Consider the following 25,916-nt stretch of genomic DNA (forward strand, 5'->3'; position numbering starts at 1 on the left):
TTTGGTTAACAAGACGCTGTGATTCAGAAGTAAGGTTGGTCATATATTGAGCGCTGATTTGTTTAACCAGCTTGAAAAAGTACAATCAATAGTTGACACAAGTTCAGCAACTTAAAGTTTAATTTAAAAGGGTTAAAATACATTTAATTCACATGTAGGGAAAACTGTAAAATTCACATTCAAGCCATAAAATCTAATCATTCCTACATCGCATTCAAGATTTCCAGTTCAAAATGTGTTACACATCTACAATAAGTCCTTGATAAGAGTGTCTAACAGATACTCCATTCATTTAATTCAAGTGTCAGACAGCAACATCTCTGTTTATAGCTCCATTGTTCACATCTTACAGTATAAAGTGCTGGACCAGGTTTGGTCTTTGTTTTTGGAAGCAGCTCTGGATCACACAGGTCAAAAAGGTGAGAAGTGGTTTCTGTGTTGTGTTTGCAGTGCGGGGTTTAGACTGGTTTCGAGCTCTCTTTGTCTCTGCAGCAGACCCTGAAATAAAAGAATTCAAAATGAATTCCAATTCAGAATTTCGTTTTGTTGCAGCCAGGAAGCTCATCACCAATAACTAACCAAAAGTGCACACAAAAGACAGGTAATGTTTCAAAGCTTGTTCACAGTCCACATCTTGGTTTAGACCGTTACCTGTCTCAGCTCGGACAGACCCTTCAGGATGGCCTGCTGTTGTTCAGTGCTTTTAGTAGGGTGGAGGTCATTCTGGACCCAAGGCGGCGCCTCCCTGTAGCCGCTCATAACTAAAAATAAAAACAATACATCTACTGTATTATTGCTAAAAAAAATAAAAAAATCCCCCAAAAGACTCAGAATTATTATCCACTAGATCATGCTCCAGAAAGAAAAAAACTTTGTTAGATGTTAGATTGTTAGTGGATAAATATAAATTATCACACAAAGCACAGAAATTGTATATGTATGTCCATTAATATTCAAAAATAGTTCAGATATTATGCAAACATAACAGGACAGCAGCTAATTTAATTTGTAGAAAGATGCCTCTTGGAACTTGAGAGTTATTATGAATTGCTGTATGGATAAGAAATGTGTGAAGCTCTTCCTTCACTGGAACACAAAAGGGCAATTCATGAAAGAATGTCACAAGGCAGCAAGTAACAAAATCCAGCTGTGCACTGATTGCTGCATTAAGGTGCAGTTTCATTTCATTCAGTGAATTTTCACATTAGAAATAGTCATTTCAGTAGGAATCCATGCTTGTGTAACATATGCATCGTATGTAACACCCAATGAGGATCAGTCCTCTATAGTGACACTGTGCAGCAAAGGGTTAGACCCCTTCACCCAGAGTTTGCTCACCTGTGTCCACCCTCTGCTGGGCTTCATATGTCGAGAGTCTGGACAGTGGAGCGAGGAGGTCCATGTGATAAACCTCGTCTGTGCGCATGCACGGCACATAGTCTAATAACGGCAGGTGCCCCATTTCCTCCGTCATTTGGTAAAGGGACTGTTGTGATGGCTGTTGCACACGGGTCTTTACTGCAGGAACGGGAGGAGACGTCACCTTGCTGGAGACCGAAGAGATTCACACTTTATAAAGGACATTTATATTCACAAGAAAACATATCAGGCATAGTAAATATACACTTTCAAAGATAATGCTGGAAAGACATTTTATATACACTGCTCAAAAAAATTAAAGGAACACTTGAAAACACATCAGATCTCAATGGGGAAAAATATCATGCAGGATATCTATACTGATATGGACTGGGTAATTTGTTAGGAATGAAAAGATGCCACATTGTTTAATGGAAACGAAAATTATCAACCTACAGAGGGGTGTATTCAAAGACACTCAAAATTAAAGTGAAAAAAGGATGCAGCAGGCTAGTCCATTAAGCTGAAATTTCATTGCAGCAACTCAAAATGGTACTCCGTAGTTTGTATGGCCCCCACGTGCTTGTACTGTATGCATGCCTGACAACGTCAGGGCACACTCCTAATGAGACGAAGGATGGTGTCCTAGGGTATTCCCTCCCAGATCTGGACCAGGGCATCACTGAGCTCCTGGACAGTCTGAGGTGCAACCTGGCGATGTCAGATGGACCGAATTGGATTTAGGTCAGGCGAGCATGGGGGACATTCAATGGTATGAATTCCTTCATCCTCCTGGAACTGACTGCATACTCTCGCCACATGAGGCCGGGCATTGTCCTGCACCAGGAGGAACAAGGACTCAATGCACCAGCGTAGGGTCTGACAACGGGTCCAAGGATTCCATCCTGATACCTAATGGCAATAAGTGTGCTATTGTCTAGCCTGTAGAGGTCTCTGTTCATTTTGTAAGGCCCTGGCAGTGCTTATCCTGTTCCTCCTTGCACACAAAGGAGCAGATACAGGTCCTGCTGATGGGTTAAGGACCTTCTACTGCCCTGTCCAGCTCTCCTAGAGTAACTGCCTGTCTCCAGGAATCTCCTACATGCTCTTGAGACTGTGCTGGGAGACACAGCAAACCTTCTGGCAATGGCACACATTGATGCACCACCCTGGAGGAGTTGGACTGCCTGTGCAACCTTTGTAGGGTCCAGGTATCGTCTCATGCTACCAGTAGTGACACTGACCCTAGCCAAATGCAAAACTAGTGAAAAACAATCAGAAAAGATGAGTAGGGAAAAAATGTCAGTGGCCTCCACCTGTAAAACCATTCCTGTTTTGGGGGGTTTTCTAATGGTTGCCCATCTAGTGCACCTGTTGTTAATTTTATTAACACCAAAGCAGCTGAAATGAATTAACAACCCCGTCTGCTACGTAACTGACCAGATCAATATCACAGAAGTTTAATTTACTTGATGCCATACTCTGATTAAAGTGTTCCTTTTATTTTTTGAGCAGTGTATATATATACATAAATGGGAGAAATTCATATTTCTGTTCACCAATGGTTAATTGGACTTCAAAAACAGTAATACAGTTATTACTGTTTGAAAAAAAAAAGTTTTTAAAATAAAAGTTTTTAGCTGTGATTTCCTGCAGCCAGTACTGCAGTCTAATAAGAAAACCTTGTGTTATATAACTCATAAGGAACCTTTCTAATGTGCTGATCTGGAACTCGAAAAGCATTTCTTGTAATTAGCACAGTTGAAAAAGATTGTGCTTTTTCATGCTTTTTCCAATTTTTGCATTTCTTGTAAGTCACTGTAAACTCTCAAGTCAAATTCTACAAACAAGATTTGTGATGACTTCACATTTATAAAAAAAAAAAAAAAAAAAACCTGGGCTGCGTTTTTCAAAAGCAGTGAAATATCGCAGCAGACCATCGGTATTGGAGTCCCCCTGTGGCTAATTCAGTTGATTAGACATGATTTGGAACAGCAAACAACTATAATCTCATAGGAATCACACTCTGACTAAATCACCCCATTAGACAATACATTTAACAACACAACATCTGGAACAGCACACACCTGTCTATATGAGGTCTAACTGCTGAACATGAACATACATAGAGCAAAAACCAAGCCATGAGATCAAAGAAACTGTCTGCCGAGCTCAGAGACAGGGCTGTGTCGAGGCATAGATGTGGAGAAACCTACAAAAATTAAAGGTTCCCAAGAACACAATGGCTTCCATTTTTAATGGAAGAAGTCTGGAAGGGACCAGGAATCTTTCTAGAGCTGACTGTCCACTCAAACTGAGTGAGCAACCTGTAAAGGCCCTGGTAAGAGGTGACGGAGAGCCTGATGGTGGCTCTGGTTGAGTGCCAGGGATCCTGCGTTGATCTGAAAGACCAGCATCTGCAACACTCCACTGATCTGGAACTGATGGCAGACAGAAGCCTCTCCACAGCACAAGACACAAATAAACCTCAAATCTACAGTTTCTCAGATGATAAGAAACAAGATTTCCAGGTCTGACTGGCCTCAATTCCAAGTTGTCATATCTGGAGAAAATTTGTTTACTTTTTTCCTCTCTCTCAAAAAATGTCAAGATATCACAAATCTGTTTTTTGCTGTCATGATGGGGTGTAGATATGAACTGTATGCACTGTATTCAATTATATACAAAGACTCCAGTGAAATGTCCCAGAGCTATTACAACTCACTGCAATTGTGTATGTTACATATAATTCCCATTCTGATAAAATCTGCTGAAACACCGGCTGTGTATAATCTACTACATGCCTTCTGTTATTTATAGTTTATACTTTTTTAGCAAGTAAAAGGCCTTTTAGTATAATTGTACAAACATACACCTTCATGTGTCTTTTTGTTGTGAAATCGTTAATGGTTTTTATAAAGAAGAATAACTTTTTTTTTATTGTTAATAATATTTCAAAATTAACACTTACTGGACTGAAGCAACTTGGGTTTACTTGATTATGCACAATATCTTAAAAATAAAATCAATCAAATGTTAAAATCAGGCTTTTAAGAAATTTTTATTTGTGCATCTCTCAATCACTGTTTTGCTTTGATCATAAAACTAAGCGTTTAAATATTTTACTAAGACGTGTTATAGATTTACAACTGATTTATAAGCATTTTATGTAAGTAGTCTGCTGTATGGTTATTTCACAAGCTATCAGAATTTCATCTTATTTTACCATACCATACACCTTTACCATATTAATATCAGTAACTGTAGAAATTGCAAATTTTTGCTCAGTTTGGGCCTCTGAATAAAACTGAGGTGTTTTGTTTTTCCAGTTTTCTCCTGTATCAAACTGAGTCATAAAAGCCTGATGTATCATATGATACTCTACAAAAACACTTTTTTTGTCTAAAGGTTTAATAAACAAGTCCACTTATTAAAAAAAAAAAAATTTTAAATATGCAAAATACAGTAATCACATGTGCAGAGACAACCTTGCTGTAAATAAATTCATAAAATCAGTTGACAGTCATAACATTTTGTAGTTTAAGGGGATTCTGTGTTCTTTTCTTGCCTAAAAATTACACATTTGGTTTCCTTTAGATTTATGTCCCTAAATAGTCACTGTAGTCCACTACAGTGATGCATTTTGAGAGTTACTGTGTATTTACTAGAAAACAAAGTACTTTGAAAAGCAAAAATAGTTATTTTGTGATAAACATTTATCAGAAAAATAAGCTACATGAATCTGGCTAAAAGAACTCACCTTTCAGCACTGAAGGCTGATGCTTCTTGGAGTTGATTTTCACCCTGAACAGAAAAGAGAAATGACATCAACTCTCTGAAATGCATATATCAGCATTTATCAACATTTACACTACATGCATTAACAGGGATGGGAATTGCAAGGAATTTAACATTGGTTCTGTTTCCAATTAGTACTTGACAAGTCACTGCTCTTATCTAAACGAAGACAACACTACTTTTTGGTAGCATGTTTTTAAAAATGGTTCCCAGCCCTGTGTGTAATTACTGCTGAATACTCTGACGGGTGAAGCAAGGCTGCACCTGTAGTTGTGGAGACGTCCTGAGTCTCTGTGCTTGAGGTTTGTGATTATTAAACTTGTTTGCTGGTGGCAGCAGATCTTGCTGCGGTGTTCGTGACCGTGTGTTTCTTTCCACCAGCGTCATGAGCTCTCTCTGCCTCTGTCTCCTGCTCTCCTGCCTGTGTCTCTGTAGGGCTTCAGGGTACCGGTCAGACGCCGGGACGAATGCTTTACTGGGTCTCTGTGTGTTCCACTCTGGCCTTGTTTCGAGTCTGTGGTTCCTGCCGGTCCGTGTGTAAGGCTCATGAGGGTCCGCTCTTACTTCTTTCAGAGCAGCACACATATGCTCTCTGCTGTGGCTCTTTTCAGATGCTTTTACCTCACCTTGATGGGATTTCTTGCCGTTTGGAGGAGCTGTGCATGTTCCTGCAGCACTGGGAGATTGTTTATCTGCATCTCTAATGGTCTCATTCACAGGCGGAGGACTGATCTCTGCAAAATCAGGCTGATATTAAACCAATGCTCAAACTTTGGGTATGCAACTTTTTTTTTTTTTTTTTTTTTTTTTTTTAAAGTTCAAATTAAAATTCTGTCATTATTTAGTCAACATCCTCTCATTACAAATGCTGTTTGTACTTCATTTCCTCAGCTCTTTTCCATACAACAGTTCAAACTGACACATCTACAAAGGAAAAACTACCAGAAAAGTTTGTGCGAGAAACAAATCAAAATCAGATTTATAATTCACAAACATTTTCATTGTTAACAAACGTATCGATGCATGTTTAACTTCATTGTCTCCTATGGTAATCTAATGCCAGATTAAATATGAAAAATCAACAAGATTTGAGAGCTTTGGCTGAGATTTTGAGTGAATAATTTATGCATTTAGCAGACACTTTTATCCAAAGCGACTTACAGTGCATTGAGACTATCAATTTTTACCTATCATGTGTTCCCATGATAGGTCAGTGATTGTCTATGGAAATGTTGCATGAGATTAATGCATTAAGAATCATATGAGTAAATGATGACAGAATCTTCATTTCTGGACAACACAAACCTGTCTGAACAGCGGTGTCTTTTCTTGGAGATGTTGTGGAAGGAGGTGTCGTTCTCTGGGTCTGACTCTGCGGCATGGCTGATTTACCAGGTAAATCTTCACTGCTGAGGGCTAAAAGACTACTTTTTAATAATGCATACAAAATGTTGTGAATGCAAAGGAAATGTTTATTTTCTCCCATACCCTGTGAGACAGAGTCTCCTTCCAGGCTGCGCAGCAGTTTGGATACATTGTGGCCTTTCTTTGCCAGGTCTCTGATTCTCTGGATGTGTTTGTCTTTAAGAGCGTCCTCTTGGGCTCTTTGAATGCTCAGATACAGCTCCTCTGTTTTACGTGAATGCACCTCCTGAAATATAGAGTTTTCATAACTTTTATATTCAAAATACTACTTAAAAGTGGACCCTGCCATTCTCATTATTCTTTTAAAATAAGAGTTTATACTATGTAACACATTGTGTCTTTTACAACTTAAAAAAAAGTCATTTCAAGCCATTTATTGAGAACTACAATGGGTACATGTTTTGTGCTGTGCACAGAGAACATATGTCAGTGTATTTACTGCTGTAAAGTGATGTCACACTGAAATACATTTAAATGGAATTGCAGCAGAAAAAAGGTCTGTTTCATTTGGTATCAGTGTTTCCCACACATAGAATTTATATGGGCCACCCAGGTATGTTTGGAGAAACATAAAAAAAAATATATATATAATTATATATATTATATATATATATATAATTATTTTTTTATTTTTTTGCGATATACAGCATATTCATTATTAAATGGCATGATTGAACAATGTTATTTTTTAAACAGCGGTGCTGTTCCATGTTCTACAGGCTCGCTTCACTTCAGACTGCTTCAAAATGATTCTCAAACAATAGATAACGCACATTTAGCCGATTGATTGCTTATGAACTTTAGTTGGTGAATTATAACAATGTCTACTTTATGACCTTTTATATAATATTTTTAAGACTTTTGTAAGAATTCATATTTGATCTCTCATCTGAAGGATCAGCCCATAATACAGAGTGCTGGTGTATTTCGAGCTTGTTTATAATTAAAAGTCACGTTGAACTTTTTTTTCTGAGCATTACTGGTATTTTGGTTACATAATAAATTGTATTTTTATTTAATTCATAGGAAACTATTGTAATTTCTGGCTGGGATGCTTCCTCACAGGAAGAAAAGTCAAAGAACATAATTTGACATATTATTCAATATATAGACTTTACTATTATCAGTAAAATCTGTGTCCCATTCACTGAGAGAGACACTATGTGACAAAGCTAGGAGAACTCTACCATTTAAATGCGGTCATTTAGCATAATTTACAGTGCATAATATGAGTATGTAATTAAATGTAATAGTAGGCAATGTGATTCAAATTAATTTCAATAAATGAAAATATTGTTAAAATCACACATTACTTATTTGTCACATGTAGCAGTAATAGGAGGATTTTCCACGCGGCTACCACCGCAAGTATATTTCAAACCTGTGGGAAGCACTGGATATTTTTAACCATTTTCTATTTTTACCAATATCCAGAAGTGAAGCGCAGACATCACTCTCTCTTAATAAAGAGCATTTATTCTGAAGAAGCTTTTTTCTTGCAGTTGAGAGTTTATATCTCAGAATTCATGCTTTCCATACCATTGCAGTGTTTAAATCTCAATTCAGATTTTATATCTCATCTTTATTATATATACAGTATTTTTTTTATATATTTTTGTGAAGTATGTGTGTGTGTGGTTTACCTCTCTGTGTCTCTGTTGCTCCGTGTCCTTCATATACTGCTGCTGGAGTCGTTCTCGCTCTCTTTCAACCCTCCTCTCCTCTTCTTGTTCCTGTGCTCTCCGTACGGCCTCCTCTTTCTCTTTCTGATGTCTGCGCTCCTCTACCTGAGCCTCGATTGCTCGCTGCACATCACACATTCTTACAGAGCTCAGGAATAATTAAAGGAGTATAAAGGTACATGTGTACAGCAGTGATTTCCTGCTGGTTCAGTCAAGGGTTGAATCTCACCTGGTGCTCAAGCTGTTTGAGTTTTCGCCGTTCTCGCTCCTCGATCTGAGTAGGGTCCAGCAAAGCTGTCATTGTGCGAAGATAACTAAACAACAAATCACAAGGGCATTTTTATTTTCATTAAACAAGCCAGCCTTAAAATATTTAGAATTTATTTAGTTATTCCAAAAAAAAGTCTAATTTAAAGTTTTTTTGGCCAAAATGTTTTATTTTGGTGCGTTATTATAAACCTCCATTTTGAAATGTAAAAAAAAAAAAAAACAACAACACATTTAGAAATGCCAGATGTAGTTGCCAGAAATTTACCATACAAAAACAGTAGCAACAGTTTAGGTTTTACAGACTGAATGTAAATATACAGTAAAACAAAAACAAAAAAGTTAGTACTTTAACTTAAATTAACCATTTTACAGGTTTTTACCATATAATTTTTACAGTTTGTTCACCGTTATGATCTATCACATTTTTGAGCTATAGCTCGATCTGATCTGATCTGTTACCCAGGGTTTAATGTATATAAAGAGCTGTGTGTCAAGAATCTCTCAGCTAATTGACCTGGATCTCTGTTGGTTTCCCTGAGTGTTGTCAACACTGGTCCTGCCCAGACTGTCTCCTCCAAACGCACTCATGCCGTCCCATGCAGTGGACAGCGCTCCAGAGACGGAGCGATGATGTGACAGACAGCTGCTCACGTCAGGCACCCTTCGCTCGGGGCCCACAGCTGAGGGCTGATGAAGAGAGTCAAAATGAACGGCCCACCGCTCGATGTCCTCAGCCTGTGGAGGTGACAAAGAGCACTGTCAGGAGATCGTACTGCACCAAACTGAGAGTGGGTGCAGTGTGTGGTTTGTCTTGTAGTGGTTGTGATGCTGGTCCCTTAGAAGAAATTATTCAAAGACCAATGCAGAGAAGTCAAACCGCAAGAAGAGAGAGTGGCGTGCAAATGTTGTGGCCTTTCATGAATGATTCATCCCACTGTCTGCATTTACCCAAACAGTTAATAAAGAAATAATCTTCATCTATTTATGTGGTATTGCTTATTAGATGTTTGTTTGTAATAAGAGATTTTGGTAACACTTTACAGTAGCATAGAATCTTTACACACTTTTATGGTGTCCTTGTTACAAATGTTGCATATACTTCCTATAGTAATAACTGATGGTTAGAGTCTAGTCAGACTTGTAACCCGGTGGTTCCTGGTTCGACTCTCAGGTCAGGCAGGGATTGTCGGTGGGGGGAGTGAATGATCAGTGCTCTCTTCCACCCTCAATACCACGACTGAGGTGAGACCCTTGAGCAAGAACTGAACTGCTCTGAGAGTGCCGCAGCAATATGGCTGCCCACTGCTGTGGGTGTGTGTTCACAGTGTGTGTGTGCAGTTAGATGGGTTAAATGCGAGCACAAATTCCAAGTATGGGACATCACACCATACTTTGCCACACGTCACATGACTTCACTTCACTAGAGACTGCAGAGTGATACATGACCTAGCAAAATTACTTATAAGTGTGGAAATTTACTAATAAGAGTGACCCCTAAACCACAAGTGGCCCCTGCCTGGCCCCCAGGTACTGCCACTATACTTTACTATATGTATGTCAGGGATCAAACAGACTGAAGATGTCTTGCATCTTCAATAAATAAGCTACAGGTAGTCCAAAATGCAGCAGCTAGAGTCCTTACCAGGTCAAGAAAATATCATCATATTACCCCAATTTTACAGTCTCTGCACTGGCTACCTATGTAGCAGTTACAAAATATTACTACTTATAAGGCCCTAAATAGTTTAGCTCCTGCGTACCTAACTAGTTTTCTACCACGTACCTAGGATAGCAAAGTCCACTAAAGGAGATAGAGCTTTTTTACGTTTGGATCACAAACTCTGGAATAGCCTTCCTGGTAACGTTCGGGGTTCAGACACACTTTCTCTGTTTAAATCTAGATTAAAACACACCTCTTTAGCCAAGCATTCAAATAATGCATCTCATAATCTTGTACTCCAGTTATATCTGATCAAATGCACATTTTCTGTGAAGCTGCTTTGCAACAATTTGTATCATGAAAAGTGCTATACAAATAAACGTGAATTGAATTGAACTGAACTGAACTGAACTGAAATAAAATCATTGCTTCATTGGGGTTGCAACTTCTTTTTTCTAAAATGTTGTTTAAATATGCAAGTTAAAATTGTACTCATTTGAATACATTCCCAGAACAGAAATCTGAACACTGGATAAAGCCAGGTTCAAAATCCTTGTTTTATTTTTGTTGACCGATTAGAGTTGAATTCGACATGATTTGACTTGATCATCGTGAGACAAGTTCACCTGGCTGTTGATCTCTTTGTCGTGTTGTCGGCGTAGTTTGGCCTCCTCTCTCTGCTTGTCCAGTTCCTGTAACCAGCGTCTCTGCTGCTCCTGTCTCTGAGCATTGAACATGTCCTCCACAGGAGCTGCTTCCTGTACACACATTAAACACCACAGATACAGTCAAATATCAAGCAAATCAATCAATCGACTGTAGAGCCATTACGATGGACATTAGTTTTGAGATGTAAGTAAGTGATGAAACCTCACCCCCACTATAAAGACAGAGCGGATGGCAGCAGGAAGCTCTGGCTGTGTCTGAACAGCAGCTTGTGTGCTCGATCCGTCCTGCACCAACACATACATGAACATCTCAATCGTACAAACATTCAACCCCAAAATGGTTTTTGAATGGCATGATCATCATCATCGTCATGGTGTGATTATTTATTCTTTATTAAGGTGTGGCCACATTTATCGCTGTTTGACAAAATTTAATTAGTTTCATAATCAATTAATTTTACAAAATTAACATTTAATTTCCTTGAATATTTGCTTTAAATATGTACTTTCTTGTCATCTAAAATGTTATTTTTGTTGTTTAAAATTATGTGCTATTTCAGCCAGAGTAAATTTGGCTCATTATGACATGACAAAATATTGATAGTTACATAAACAATAGACCAATACCAAAAGTCAAAATTTAAAGTCAAAAGACAAAAACATAAAATAAAATTATTAAAAATAATATGAACACTGGAACTGGCCTGAGAGGCTAGGTTAAATCTTTAAATTTTTATAATGTATAATTTCAAATGAAATGTACTTTTATTAACAACCAGATTTGTTCTCTCAGTATAAAACAGTGATAATTTATATTTATTTGTTGCACCCTCCTGTGGACAGTTGATTTAAAAAAAATTGATGATTTACATCTTTGATGGTTTACATTATTTTCCCCTGATATTTAACTGAGAAATTCAAATTTTGTTTCTACAGCTAGGCATAACAGAATCTTTATCATCTGGCACAATATGGTTGTACTGACAGATTGAACACATTCAAACAGAAGATTTTTAACGGCACCATTAGTGTTGCAGCTTATAGTGTGTCAAACACTGACCATGACACAGCAACACACAGCAATATGTTTTATAAAAAGCAAAGAACATCCTATCTACTCACTGTGTCAGGCAGATCTTGCAGCCTCACTTCACATGATTCATTGTGAGCTTTCGGATCTTTGAGACTGGCTTTTTGCTGCCTCTTTAGAGCCATCTGCTCATCTGTAAGGCAGCAAACTGATTAGCCATACATTGAACTACCCTTTAATGTCAATTTAATGTAATGATTTGTCCATCACACTTCTATGCCACCTTCATTAATATTTAAAAATGTGTTACTAATAGTTGACACAAAGGTTTGTAGTGTCTAACTGCACAACACAACAGAACCTAGCTCTCTCCTCCACTGAGCTTTTCTGGCTTCCAGTTTGTCTCGCTCTCTTTCCCTTTCTCCAAATGTGCTGAACAATCCTGACTGCTGCTCATCTGAGAGAAACCTGATTCAAAACAAAAGAGAGAGAGAGACATGTGCTTACATAAATTTCATCATTCTCAGAACTTAAGATAACATTTCTGGCAAGGTTCTTTCAAAGTTATGAAAAAAAATTCATTATTACATTTAACATTATTAGTCTTTAATAATGTTCTCAAAATGCCAGTACAGAAATATTATTTATATATTATTCATTTGTCTACTTCCAAACTTTGATACCTATCAGTTTTATATTGTTTAGAGAACATTCAAAAATAACTTTCCCTATATGTCTTCAGAAGGATCAAATGGAATGTTCCCTTCATGTTTTCTCCAAGGTTCACCAAACCAAGAAAACTGGATGCTTTGAACGTTTAAAGAACATTCAGGAATAATGTTTTCATAACTCAACGGGAACGTTAGCAAAATGTTTTTAGAGCATATTCTTGTTAGCTGGGTTTCATCACATAATTCACTTGGGAAGTTGTGGCCTAATGGTTAGAGAGTCTGACTCCAAACCTAAGGTTATGAGTTTGTGTCTCGGGCGGCAATATCACGACTGAGGTGCCCTTGAGCAAGACACCGAACCCCCAACTGCACACCTACAAGCCACAGTGTGTTCACTGCTGTGTGTGTGCACTTTGGATGGGTTAATGAGTGTGTGTTCACAGTGTGTGTGCACTTTGGATGGGTTAAATGCAGAGCACGAATTCTGAGTATGGGTCACCATGCTTGGCTGTATGTCACGTTACTTTCACTTTTCACTTCGTGAATCTCACAAAACTTATCAAAAGCATATTTCATAGCACAGGTCATATTTCAACCTAAAAACAAAAAATAGACTTTTGTTAAAGTTCCTTTCATTGTACCATTGTTATCATGACAACTAAGCAGACTTCATATGATTCACCTCTTTAGATGTACTGTAGCTGATCTTAAATCAAGTCAGTTTTCTTACTGTCTGTCTGTCTTTACTTGTGACGCTCTGTGTCTGTAATTATGGTCGTCCAGGATCAACTCTTCAGCTCTTCCTGTAGTTCCAGGACAGTTTTCCTCTGAGCTGGCCACAGGTTCTGCTAACAAGAAAAAAACCCGTCCTTCAGAATGTTATGGATGAAGATATTTAATAGTATATTGATCATAAAGCATCAGGTGCTACACTGTAGAAGCTCACCTTTGTGGGTGCGTGTGTCCGAATCATGCTGTGCATTTGCAGCGGTTGATCTGCTGATGGTGCTCAGTATCTGCTGAAACTGCTCCTGTGTCATACACACCACACTCTCTTTCTGCCGGGTGACTATGCAAGAATCATTCCTGCTGCTGTCCGACTGGACTCTCACAGCCTCGCTGGACGTGCTCTCAGGCCTGCACTTGGCAGTGGTCATTCTGGATCCGTGTGTGATATTCTGCCCAACAGAACTAACAGCTGGTGTGTTTTTGCTTCTTTTTTCCTGTTTGGCTTTGTCTGGTTGAGGAGGACCTTGTTTGGAGTTGATGATTTTGTGCGTTGTTTTTCTTGGAGGAATCTAAGCACAAACAAAACAAAACACACACATAATAACACCCAAAACAAAACAACAAAAATGTCTAACAAACTCTATAATTTAAAAGACAAAATGCTCACTGACTTTTTTTTTTAAAAGACAAATAATTCTTGCATAAAGGCTGCACAGATGTTTACTTACCCGACAAGAGCCCTTCTTATTAAAAGACTTTGATTCAGCACCTGTATAAGACGAGATACAGATACAACTGTCCTCCTACTTCCATACTACACAGTATGCAAAAAAACAGCATGTCAAATAGCATATAAGCACTGTTCATAAAACACAAATGCAAAAAAATGGCCCGATTGACTACTTCCACTGAGACTCTAAAGTGTGCATACATCAAAACTGACATAAATGACATTAAATGAAGGGATGGAGTTCATGTTCTTACCATACTTAGCCAGAACAAGCCTGGGCATGCCATTCTCCAGTTCCAACAACAGGCCATCACTGCAAAACAAACCAATAGACCTGAGAAGAACACACTAACAGTCTAACAAGTACTATGTTAAAAGCCTGGTATTTTGTAAGTAACTTACTATAATTAATAAAGTCATCCATTACTACTGCCAATGTTTTAACCATCATATACCACAAGTGTTTCTTATCTAAAAGTATAAAATAAACTGCTTAGAGTGAATCTACGCTTATTATAAAATACTGCATCCTTTAATCATCCGGATTAAAAAAAAAAAAAAAAAAAAAAAACACTAAAGCAGCACAAAATGCGGTTACATTAATGTGACAAACTACTACATAACGGGAAGAGAGAAGCATATTAGTTTTAAAAAATCATGTGAGCTCAGTTAAGATCACTCACCCCAAATTCATCATTTTAAAGCCTCTAATGTTTTGACGCCTGTGAGTTCTGTTGAAACGCGTGTCCGTTGCTGCTCGCGACCAGTAAGCGCTCTTCTGATTGGCTGAGGCGGATTGTCTTCATCTACAGCCAGCAGCACGGCAGCAAACATCAGGATGTGCTTTAGCGCCTCTTCCGGTGGAGCGCGGAAGCGCGACTGTGCTTACAGACGGACACCGTCCCGTTATTATCATTATTTGAAAATATTGTAAAAGTGTTTTCAGCTTAAAAGATAAAATTATGAAATCAATTTGACGTTAAGAAAAAAAGTATAATTGTGTAGTTATAAAAAAAAAGAAGAAACCAATGTCAATGTTATTCATTAACACACTCATACAGTTGTTGGAGAAAGATGTAGCCTACCTTTGCATTTTATAGTAAAATATTTTTCTTTATTTTAATGATATTTATTTTTAGCATTTAAGTCTGTCCCCTGAATGCGTGTTTGCATTTGCATTACTTTTTGTTTGTATGCAGCTAAGATGCAAATATTTTGGCATGTACACTGAAGAAAAGGTGTATTTACTTTGAAACAAGTTTTTACTCAGAAACAGCTAGTAGCCTTAATAAAAATAATTACAAAGAAACAGCAAGTAACATATTGGATAATAATAATAATTATTATTATATTATAATTATTATTATTATTATTATTATTATTATTTTAGATTTTGAAGAAGAAAGACTGAAACAGTTTTTGTTGTTGTTGTAAAATACACTCCTCAAATCTTAATTTACAACCTTAAAAAATCATTTTACATTGTACAGTTATATAAAATATATAAAACTGAAAACATTACAATGAGACAGATGCTAATAATAATGATATCAAAACTGAAGTTTTAATAAGTTCAGCTGAAACCACGAGCTTGCTAAACGAGACAAACAATAAAAACTCTAAAATATAACACGAGTATGAGCAAATACCCCAAAATAATGCCTGCAGAACAGAATCAGAACTGGATAATTAAAATGAAAGAAAGTCATTATATTCAACAACCTTGTTATGTAACAATAGAGATGGTATATTTTGAGCTGAGAGCTGACCTGATGAATCCAGATATGTAAAGTTGATCACCAGTTGATCACCAGGAGAAACGCTCATTATTTATTAAAACACAAAAAGAAAAATATCTACAACACTGTGCATATTAGCACCTTAAAGTAGAAATATATACCCTTAAGGGAGTAATATGTTTTATAGTACTATTATGAACCCTGTGAAGGTACAAATATCCCTTTGAGTGTACTGCCCCAGTGACAAGCTTTTCATACCTCTATTTTCACATTTTTTTAGAGTGTATTGTTGTATAGATTTGTATTAGAGAAACAATGCATAGTTTTACTTAATATATCGTATTGTTATTAATTTATTTCGCGTGTGTCCTGTTTGTGAATGTGTATGTATGCCGATGAGATGCCAATCTGCTGAAGGGTGAATCTCGCCAGCAGTATGTTGTGCAGGGGCTCTGTCAGTAGGGGGCAGTATTAGATGCTGCCGCTGCTGGAGTCGCACTGTCAGTTTGTTCTACTGTTTCACTCTCTCTCAGGCGCATACACACTGTCAGTGTGTGTTTAGCTAGATTAACGCTCTAGCTAGTCGGATATATTCATTCGTTAGTGTTTACAAAACGATATTGCACCTTTATTTGATGAGCTTTATTTATAATAAAAAAGAACATAATAGAAGAAAGAGAGGCCAGGTTAGGTGTGCGTGCATCGGATATCATATAAATATAAATTCTCTGTTAGTGACAGATACAGCAGGGTTTGATAAAGTTAAAGACTAAGATAGAGGAGCGAATCGATATTTTTATGATTTTATTCGCTAGATTAAGTGCTTTATTTTCTCGGGATCAGCCATCAGAGCTGCACGGACGAGATGAGATCATAACCGCTCATATCTGGCCATTTATTTAGCTCTTAAATTTAACAACTAAGTAAGCCAGAGAAGGTGTTCTCGGCTTCTTGTGTTTATTATTATTTTTTAAATCTGACGGTATTTTTAACGCAGGTTTGTGAGATCTGTTTGTGTGATTAGCATCATCTTTAGCATCCACACACTAGACGAGTAAAAGAGGTTTAGCAGATGAAACAAGCGAAATAGTCATTGAAATCTTAACAATATTACCAGGCTTTTATTTACTGTTTTGAAGTACAGACAGTGTAGTTTAATGGTATTAAATCTGTTCTGTTGGTCACATCTGAAGAGATTAGCCGGCGAGCTAACACGAAGGACACCAGGAGGATTTTACACCAACACATTGACTTATTTATTTACTCATTTATTAATAACGAAATATATCAAATCGTGAAAGAAGGGAGAGGCATCTAAATAAGAAGGCTTTCCGTGAGGAGCAATCGACATCAGGTAAGTACATAAATATAACGACCTCATACTAATTTCCTATAATGTCTGTTTTTTAACGTTTAATAATTAATGTTGATTTTGGAGTGGATAAATGAGTTATTCAGTGATGTAATGACACATGTATGATGATATTATTACATGATGATTTTTGGTAAAGGGAGGTCACTGGTGTAATAACGTGCTGGTTTTGAGATTATGTTTGGACATATTCATATTTCCTTTGATTATATGTCATCCTTATGTCCGTAATAGATGATTAGCTTGATGATGGGCATATGAGCACTGGATCGTTACATAAGTCTCACATTGGAGTAGAAACGTGACTTCATCTTTGCGTGTGAAGTTGCGTGGATGTTTATCTGTGCGTCAGTGTTGTGTTTTGATGTTTGTCACCTTTTGTAATCTTGTTACATGTACATGAGCTGGAATTAACCGTCAACACACACTTCATTGCCTTAATTAAGGGTAGCTATTTTGACCTTGGAGATGTTTGTTTTGATTTATTTATTTATTTTTAGTTTTGCAGTCTTTCAAGGACATTTCGGTGTGAGGCTGGATGTTAGATTGGGGATTTGTTTTGCTGTTGTATATAAAGCCTGTAAGACCTTCAGACTGGGTTTACAGGTGAAGGATGCTGATGTTGGCGAACGCTGAGAAGAAACCATGCAGTGTTGTTTTAACTGAAACAGTGTCCATCCTGGACAGTCACGTTTTATTAAAACGTAACATAAGAGCGACCCATGAGTAAATTACCACAAATTTGCCTCTGAGCTAGGGATGTAAGGATACCCAAAATCTAGTAGTCGGTTCTGATACCACTAAAAGTACAAGATACTCAAGACCCAAGTCGATACCACTGTAAAATAAATAAATAAATAAAATAATAAAAAGGCAAAGAAAACAATAATCCTAACAATAACTCATTTATTTAAACCTTGTAACATTACAAAAACACACTGGCACTTAACCTTCAAATAATAAATAAAATGAATGAGTTTAGCACAGTGTTGTCACTGCCTACATGTCAGTTGTACCAGTACTGAATCCCACGGCTTTCGTAACAATTTCAGTACCATAGCAAAAAAATTGTAATGCTGTTAATAATTAAAGGTAAATAGTTAAAACATTAGCATGTGGCCTTCAAATGTTGTTCTATTATTTAAGCATTGTATTAAAAATATCAAGTGAAATAAAATTACAAAAAAGTGTCCGGTTGGTCCATTGCACTTGTCTTGAAGTCTGCATGAAATCAAAATGTACAGAATTCATTTGGTAAGCACCCATTGCTAGTGTTGTGTATCCGTGCAAGTTAATCTACTGAAAAGTAAAATAAAATAAATGTTTCTCTTGGTCATTTTTAATAAAAATCTGATCATTTGCTTCCACTATGGAATGGCATTCCTTCCATAAATATGTATAGGTAGATGCCTCATTAGTGATTGTTTCTATGGGCTGCTATATGTTAGCTGTCTGCCATATTGGAAGGGTCAACTTGACGTGATTCACCATAATAATCAATGAATATTTGAAGATGCCACAATCCTTACATATCTATGGTTCCACCCCTCTCTCGCATTCTCACCTAACCATTGGCTGTGCAGGAGTGTGGCATCTTTGAATATTCATTGATTATTATGGTGAATGATGTCAAGTTGACCATTGCAAGATTAGGTGCTTGAAGCTGTCGAATAGGGCATCTACCTACATATCTGTGATTCCTTTTCTGATGACGTCAGTTTGACGGCTTGGGCAGAATATGCTTAACCACACCCCTCCAACCGTTAGTTTGCTGCCAGTGAGAGATGAGAGGAGGAGCACACAAATAAAAGCCCACCTCCCTCTATTCAGTATAGAGTGGGGGAACTATGACTATTGACTAAAATGACACGTTTAGGGCCCTATGAAATATTTTATTTTCTTTCACCATATGTTTTATTGTTACAAAATTCTGTGTTGTAGCATGTCTAATTATTTGAATGCATAAAAACAACTTAATTTATTCACATTTATTCTTAAAATAGCCTCTTTTTCCTCAGAAATTCTGTGTTGTGTATCTGGTTATCAAATGAATGCATAAAACATTAATTTAATTAATCTTTAAATTGTTGAACATTAAAGTTTATTTTTTTGGCAAACAAAGGGGATTTACCAAATTAATTATTTAAAACATGGAAGAAATGTTTTCATTCCTGTGTGATTCATTCAGAATGTGATCATTCCTTAAAAAATAAAGTTTTAATAATTTTAGTAGTAGTATGTACGTACAAACAACAAAAAGTCATATATTCTGGCATTATTCCTTGTAAACCGGAATTTTATTTTGACGGGTTGCTGTGAAACATGGAAAAATATGACGCTTTTTACATTCCTGAAGTGATTCTCAGAGCAGGTCTGTTAATGCTCATCAGATCATGTAAATCAGTGGAAAATTAAAAAATTATGAAGTGTAAAGAAATATCAAGTAATTGTATAAAAATATCAGTAAATGTGAACTAAAAGCACGTGACTCTGCTCTGAACAACCAGTCGGCATAAAATTTCGGCGGCCGCCTCAAAATTCTCTATGCAGGAAAAACCCTGACTAGCTGCTTCTGTGGGAATCAGTAGAATTATGCGCAATCCCCGAAATTCCTCTCCGAAAATCAAGCCCTGCAATTTCAGATTCAGTACTAGGGGTGGGAATCGCAGGGCACCTCACGATATGAAATGAATCACGATACATATCTCACGATACGATAACATCGATAATCGATATATTGCTAGACAATCCTATAATGATAGGCTACATTACAATATCTGTCTAACTATGAAAACAAAATACCTGTCAAAATGTTAAGTGCTAGTTCTCTCTCTTTATTTAAGTTTAAACTGTTAGAAAACAGCACAAAAGTTCTGTAAATCAAATTTAACAAGTCAAGTAAATTAATCATTTTTATTCTTGGACATATTAAAAAGCTTACACTTTTCTTTATGGGAAAACCAACACAACTGCTTATCAACTTGATTTCAAAATTCACTGGAGTGCTTTCTTAACCTTTCCTCTCCTCATATCATTAAAACGGAGCCCCACACGTGACGTGCCTGCAGGGAAAAAATAGCCGTTCACATCCCGTCTTTTGCCCGCTCAAGTTAGGTGCAGATCTATGTTTGTGTCGGTCGGTGCCCACTGCCAACAATGCAAAATGCGCATTTGTAATATATTGTATTAATTAAAATATCAATATTTGGGTCAGTGTATCAATTCTCGTATCGCATGGAGAAGGACAACAATATATCGTCATATCAATATTTTGTCCCACCGCTATTCAGTACCATATTTAAATACAGTCGTCACTCCTGATACTTTGCAGTGTGTACTTAGCATGAAAAATAAAACTTTGATTCAAATTATGGATTATACACAGACACTCCCTTATAATCAGTGAAGCTGATATCAGCCACAGCACAAGCTCTCTGACTGAGTGAAAACTTCTGTTATAATCAAAAAAATTGTCTACAGTGTACAATGAATCTCTTTTTTACATTGTTTATACTTTGTTGGTTATAGCGAAACTGTTTGTGAGAGTGCAGAGCACAAGCTGACTAACACGCCTCTGATTGGCTATACATATCTATAAACACATTGGCTAAACCACTCAGTGCTGCAAAAACACATTGTAAATTGAAACTTTTGATGCTCTTCACAGACACTCGGGAGCCGCCTGTCCGTGGGTCGGTACTCAGCACTACTGGTACTGTGAAAAGGTTACGTTTTTCAAATTTAAGTATTGACTTGGTAGCAAAGTACCAGTGCTTTTGACAGCACTAATCTGAGCTTCAGTGAGAGATCATAGTCGTCAGTGTAACATAGGATCTCCACAGCTGCTGCTAACCCTGGCCATGTCAGATGAAAATTTAAAAGCAATGAAACTAACCAGTTTCTGGAATAAACTATCCTTGGTCCTGCATTATTGATACCTTACGAGCCAATCAGTCAGATATCTAGAAATCTGATATACAAGGAGTGTAAAATTCTAAACCTTTATGTCATGACATGGCCATCACCTGTAAGCTGAGATGTTCGTTCGTTAGTTCGTCTGGGAGGATTTTTGTTCATTGAGGTCATCCTGGAATGTCTGTTGGAATTTTACTTGTTTTCAAGCGACTGGACGTGTTTTAGTTTATTTAATAGCAGCATTCTGTTGCTCATTTTCAGTTGTTTTCATAAGCTGAGATAGTTTATTTTCTTTTTTTTTTCTACAGTGCTTTTAGAGTTGTTAGAAGAACTGTAAGTCTGTCATGGTTTTAGATGATTTCCACCAGCATGCTCAATGCTTATAGAGGGTCTAGAGCTTTTCAACTCATTTGTTTTTTTTCTGTTAGTGTAATTAGAGACAAAAACCTGAATATAAAATGATGCTGGTTTGGTTCCGATATGTTTGTGTAATGTCCACAACGGTGGACATTATTTCTTTGCATAGCAAATGTAGGGCTCTTGGAGCACATGAACATGAGGTCTGGACTTGGGCTGGTTAGGACGGCCTGTGTGACTAAATCTCATCTCACAGTGTGAGTTATTTTATCACAGTAACAGCCTACATCATGATACAGTTATTTTGGAAGTTCAATGAAAAATGGCAACTGCTAGTCAACAGCATGTGTGGTGCTTCAGTGCCATTGGACGTATTTGAGGAAGGGGCAGGTCAGATGTGCCTGTTTTGAGGCAGTGTAAAGGCCAGTTCACACTGCACTGACAGACGCAGACCAACACTGACAGCTGACCAAGCACAGTCATTTCTCCGACACTCCAAGACCCAACAAATGGCGATTCAACATGTTCAACGGGCAAAAATAACAAGTGTCGATCAATGCCAACAGACACAATGAGCATGTCTGTAGGTGCAGTGTGAGACAAATATTTATTCTCTTCCTTTTGTGCATGCAATAAATTAGATCTAAAATAAAAAAAATAAAAAAATTCAATATAAATATCCTTAAAAAGATCTTATTTTATAGTTTGTAAAATTAAAAGCATTTTACTAATGTGTTACTGCAGTTCATGTAATTATTTTAATAGATAAAGTCATTAACTTTGACTAAATTTAACCAAATTGTAAACAGTTACCTTATGTGTTTGAATTTAAAGAATAAATAACCTAAATGCATAACCTAAAGGTTCTTTAAAAGATCCAAATATAATTCTGTCGTTATTGACTCATCCTTATCTTGAATTGTAGAACTTAAGGTATATTCTGAAGAATGTTTTTGTTTCTGTCTATAGAATGAAAGCATGAAACAACAAATAAATGAATGAATAAATAAATAAATAGAATAAGCAAACAATTTTTTTTTTTTTTTTAAATATCTTCTTATCAGAAGAAAGAAAGTCATGCACATGTGGAATGGCGATGTAAATAATGAAAGAATTTATTTTATGACATAGATTTTGCAATAGCTGTGATTGTTTTTAAAACTTTACTTTGTTGAATACACTGCTATTTTTGAATGGCTGTTAAAAAGCTAACTTTTTTTTTTTTAGCACCAGATTTCAAGCAAATATCAAGAGGGCAAACACTAAAACAGTAATATTCAAATGAATGCATAATTTTTTAAATAATTTAATTAATCTTATAAAAAGTAATCACATTATTTTTTTTGGCAAAGAAAGTGCTTCACAACAGACTGTTTAATTAAAACTAAATGAAAATTCTGCGATATTATAATCATTTATTACTTTGAGAAGTAAATTGTACTGAACAATAGTAATTTATTTGTCATAATTTCTTCAAGTGAAAGTACTTTCTAACCAAACTAATGCAGTACTGGGCTAAAACAATACATGCACTTGTGTACCCACTAATTTGTGAATGTACACAATATAGAAAAAAACTGTCTGTACACTGTTTGCATAATCTGATGACAAAATTTACATAACTCGCACTGTATGCATACACTAACGTTCGCTTAATTTTAAAAAAGTATGTTTTTTTGGCCAGAAATATCCCTGTACTTGTGCCCATGCGTAATGGGGCGTCCTGGCACCAGATTCAGTGTTAAAGAAGGGTGTGTTGTTGATGACTTTAATGGAAACTCTTTCTCATGGAGTTTTTGGAGCCATTTTCTCTGCTGAAACAGCAGTTTATTTTGCACCACACCTAGTAATCTCAGGTACCACGTATCAGCACATAAACTAAGATCTGCAGATATTTTATGCTGCAGGAGAATCCTTCAAATACCATAATATGTAGTGTTTAATATTCCTTAAATAAATAGTCATTCTGTCATCATTTACTCACCCTCATGTGCTTCAGACGTGTATGACTTCCTTTCTTCTGTGAAAGAAATAAAACCTCCAGTGGTTCTTAACATTCAAAATATCTGACAGAAGAAAGAAAGTCATACAGGTTTGAAGCACATGAGGGTGATTAAATGATGACAGAATGTTTGGGTGGAGTATCCCTTTAACAGCTTCATAACCTTCGGCCTGACCCGTGAATAGAGGCTGGAAGCCAGCGCATTAACACGGTGTCATATTTTCCATGATGTTTGAATATCTGCTTTAATCCATTGTGCCCCTGAAATCAAATGACCAGTGCTTCTGCATCAAATGGACAGCATTCACATATTTTAGATGAGCGTTCTCTCTGCTTCATTGTGTTTTATGGCTCGTCTCCAGAGCCATCTGGAGCATGTGTTTGCAGGCGCTCGTACTAAAGTGGCACCCTCATGATGGCTGGCGCTGAGCAAAATAAATAGTACTTTTTGAAGTTAAAATTTCAGTTCATTAGCTGGTCTGTGTTATAATTTGTTTTTCTTATTTTACAATGTCTACCTCTTTTTGAGAAAAAATGTCAGTTCACAGCTGAGTGTTATAATTTGTTTTTTCTTTTTGAAACATGTAAAATAGTGGTTCATTCAGTTTCATTAGTCTGGTGCTTTGTGTTAATTTAATTGTTTCTTTTTCAAAATCATTGATGCATTATGCCACTTTTTTTCTTATTATTTTCACCAACAATATGTTTATTAAAATTATTTATATCCATGGATCATGAATTTTGCACACATAGTGTTTTCCATTCATTAAGCATGTTCAGGTACGTAGTGCAATATTTTTTATACTGTATATGTTTAGTTTATGTTGATGTGTTTGGGACATGGCTTCTAATGTTGAGACTTTTGTAATCAGGCACATGGCTTCTAATGTTGAGACTTTTGTAATCAGGCTCTCAAAAATTATATAAAAATTTGGATTTAGATTTATCAGCCAACATATCGGTTATATCGGCTTTCAAATTTAAATAATTATTGTTATCGGCCAAAATTTTGCTAGCACTTTATTTTACAGTCCTGTTCCTCATGTACTTATTATAGTAAATACAGTAACTAGGTAATAGGGCTGTGCAATTAATCATATGCAATTGTCATGTGCATCTCTCCAGTAAAATAGATTAGTAGTAAATCTCCATCCCCTGCTTTCAGATTGAGGGGCATTCACTACACAGTAGTGATGGGATTTATGGCTCTTTGAAGGGATCCGGATCTTCGCGATCCGTTCATTTCAAAGTGCCGTTCAAAAGAGGCTCTTTTTAAATATTTAGTCAGTTTTAAGAAGCCAGCTTGGGGGCATCTCAGTTTATCTTGGAAATAATCACTGGGAGGAATGATGAGGTGAGATTTGTAGTCAAATAATTAAAACTCAGATATCACACACCAATATCTGAGTTTGAATTATTCTGAAACATTGATTATTATCTCATTTGTCATGTGTGGACTATATTCCATAGGGTTGCACAAATCCCTCTGCTTAGACAGTGACATCACTATTTTGGATTTACCTTTAGTACAAAGTGTGTGTGTGTGTGTGAAAGTGAGTGTGTGTGTGTGTGTGTGTGTGTGTGTGTGTGTGTGTGTGTGTAAAGCTACGTTGACTTATGTTATTCATACAATACCTACTCACAAATAAACATAAAAAACAAAGCCGGCTGCAATGAATTTCTGTGCAAAACAGCTTTTACTACAAAAACACTTCCACACAAGAACATTGTTATCACACAAGAACATTTTGATAGAAAACAAAAAATATTTAAAGTAGATAAAATTAGAATAAATAAAATGGAAATGTCTACATACTATTACTACTGTAAACTTTGCAAATAGGACATCAGCCCCTTCAAGTCAATGAGCAATAACACGTCATGGCTCTGCTCCTACCCAATGACAGAGGCACGCAGGGTTTTTTTTCCACTGGAGTACTCACGTGAAGGATGCGTGCACAACTAATAACTAATATCATCACGCTATAAAGGGTTGGCCTGCGCTGGGTGCACCCCTCCTCCTATAACTGTTCTGTCTCGCGGAGGAGCTCATTTGTGTGCATCTGTGTGAAACACGCATAGGAAAAAAGAACGACAGAAAGAACGGCTCCCCCCCAGCCGCGACTCGGCTCCCATCGTTCATGTTTATGAGCCGTTCAAAAGAATCGGTTCGTTCGCGAACGTCACAACTCTACTACACAGAGCCATAGTTCACTGACAATTAGGCAATATCGTGTTCACAATCCCAGATGAATCGCATTTGATTTCGAACGCAATATCGCCTAGCTTGTCAGTGAACTACGGCTCTGTGTACTGAATGCCGCTCAATCTGAAAGCAGGTGATACTGCCGATATATATCTTGCATCCCTACACTTGAAATAATTAACACTGTTTAATTCTAAACCCTGAGTAAATGGGATCTTGGGTAAACTTATTTTATGCTTCAAACTGCTCATAATTTACAACAAGTTAACAATTAATCCTGGATATTCATAATCTGATGTTTTA

The 25,916-nt window shown here is 36.8% G+C and overlaps 2 protein-coding genes across 4 annotated transcripts in view; one reads left to right on the forward strand and one right to left on the reverse strand.

Moving 5' to 3' along the window:
* Positions 1-102: 102 nt before the first annotated feature.
* On the reverse strand, positions 103-14,836 carry LOC109065926 (coiled-coil domain-containing protein 66-like). Of its 3 annotated transcripts, none has more exons than XM_042712259.1 (19): positions 14,706-14,836; positions 14,277-14,335; positions 14,021-14,061; positions 13,510-13,861; positions 13,294-13,411; positions 12,254-12,360; positions 11,985-12,085; positions 11,070-11,147; positions 10,821-10,952; positions 9,049-9,269; positions 8,494-8,578; positions 8,226-8,387; positions 6,646-6,808; positions 6,463-6,573; positions 5,422-5,891; positions 5,120-5,163; positions 1,339-1,547; positions 652-761; positions 103-498 (listed from the first exon to the last, which is right to left on the reverse strand). In XM_042712259.1, exons 1-19 carry the CDS (start codon positions 14,717-14,719, stop codon positions 412-414), a joined length of 2,664 nt encoding a protein of 887 aa, XP_042568193.1. In that variant the 5' UTR covers positions 14,720-14,836; the 3' UTR covers positions 103-411. The 3 variants fall into 3 exon arrangements, with proteins under 3 accessions (XP_042568193.1, XP_042568194.1, XP_042568195.1); XM_042712260.1 differs by having other exon boundaries at positions 13,294-13,408; positions 14,706-14,789; XM_042712261.1 differs by having other exon boundaries at positions 14,021-14,106; positions 14,706-14,787.
* Positions 14,837-16,248: 1,412 nt separating this feature from the next.
* The window catches only part of LOC109065923 (inositol hexakisphosphate kinase 1-like), a 50,993-nt gene continuing 41,325 nt past the window's right edge, over positions 16,249-25,916 (forward strand). Inside the window, exon 1 of the mRNA XM_019082903.2 lies at positions 16,249-17,115. The gene's annotated coding sequence lies outside the window, so the exon portion shown is untranslated. The remainder of the gene's footprint in view (positions 17,116-25,916) is intronic.

This window comes from Cyprinus carpio, chromosome A22 (assembly GCF_018340385.1).
Source record: "Cyprinus carpio isolate SPL01 chromosome A22, ASM1834038v1, whole genome shotgun sequence".
Classification (NCBI taxonomy): domain Eukaryota; kingdom Metazoa; phylum Chordata; class Actinopteri; order Cypriniformes; family Cyprinidae; genus Cyprinus; species Cyprinus carpio.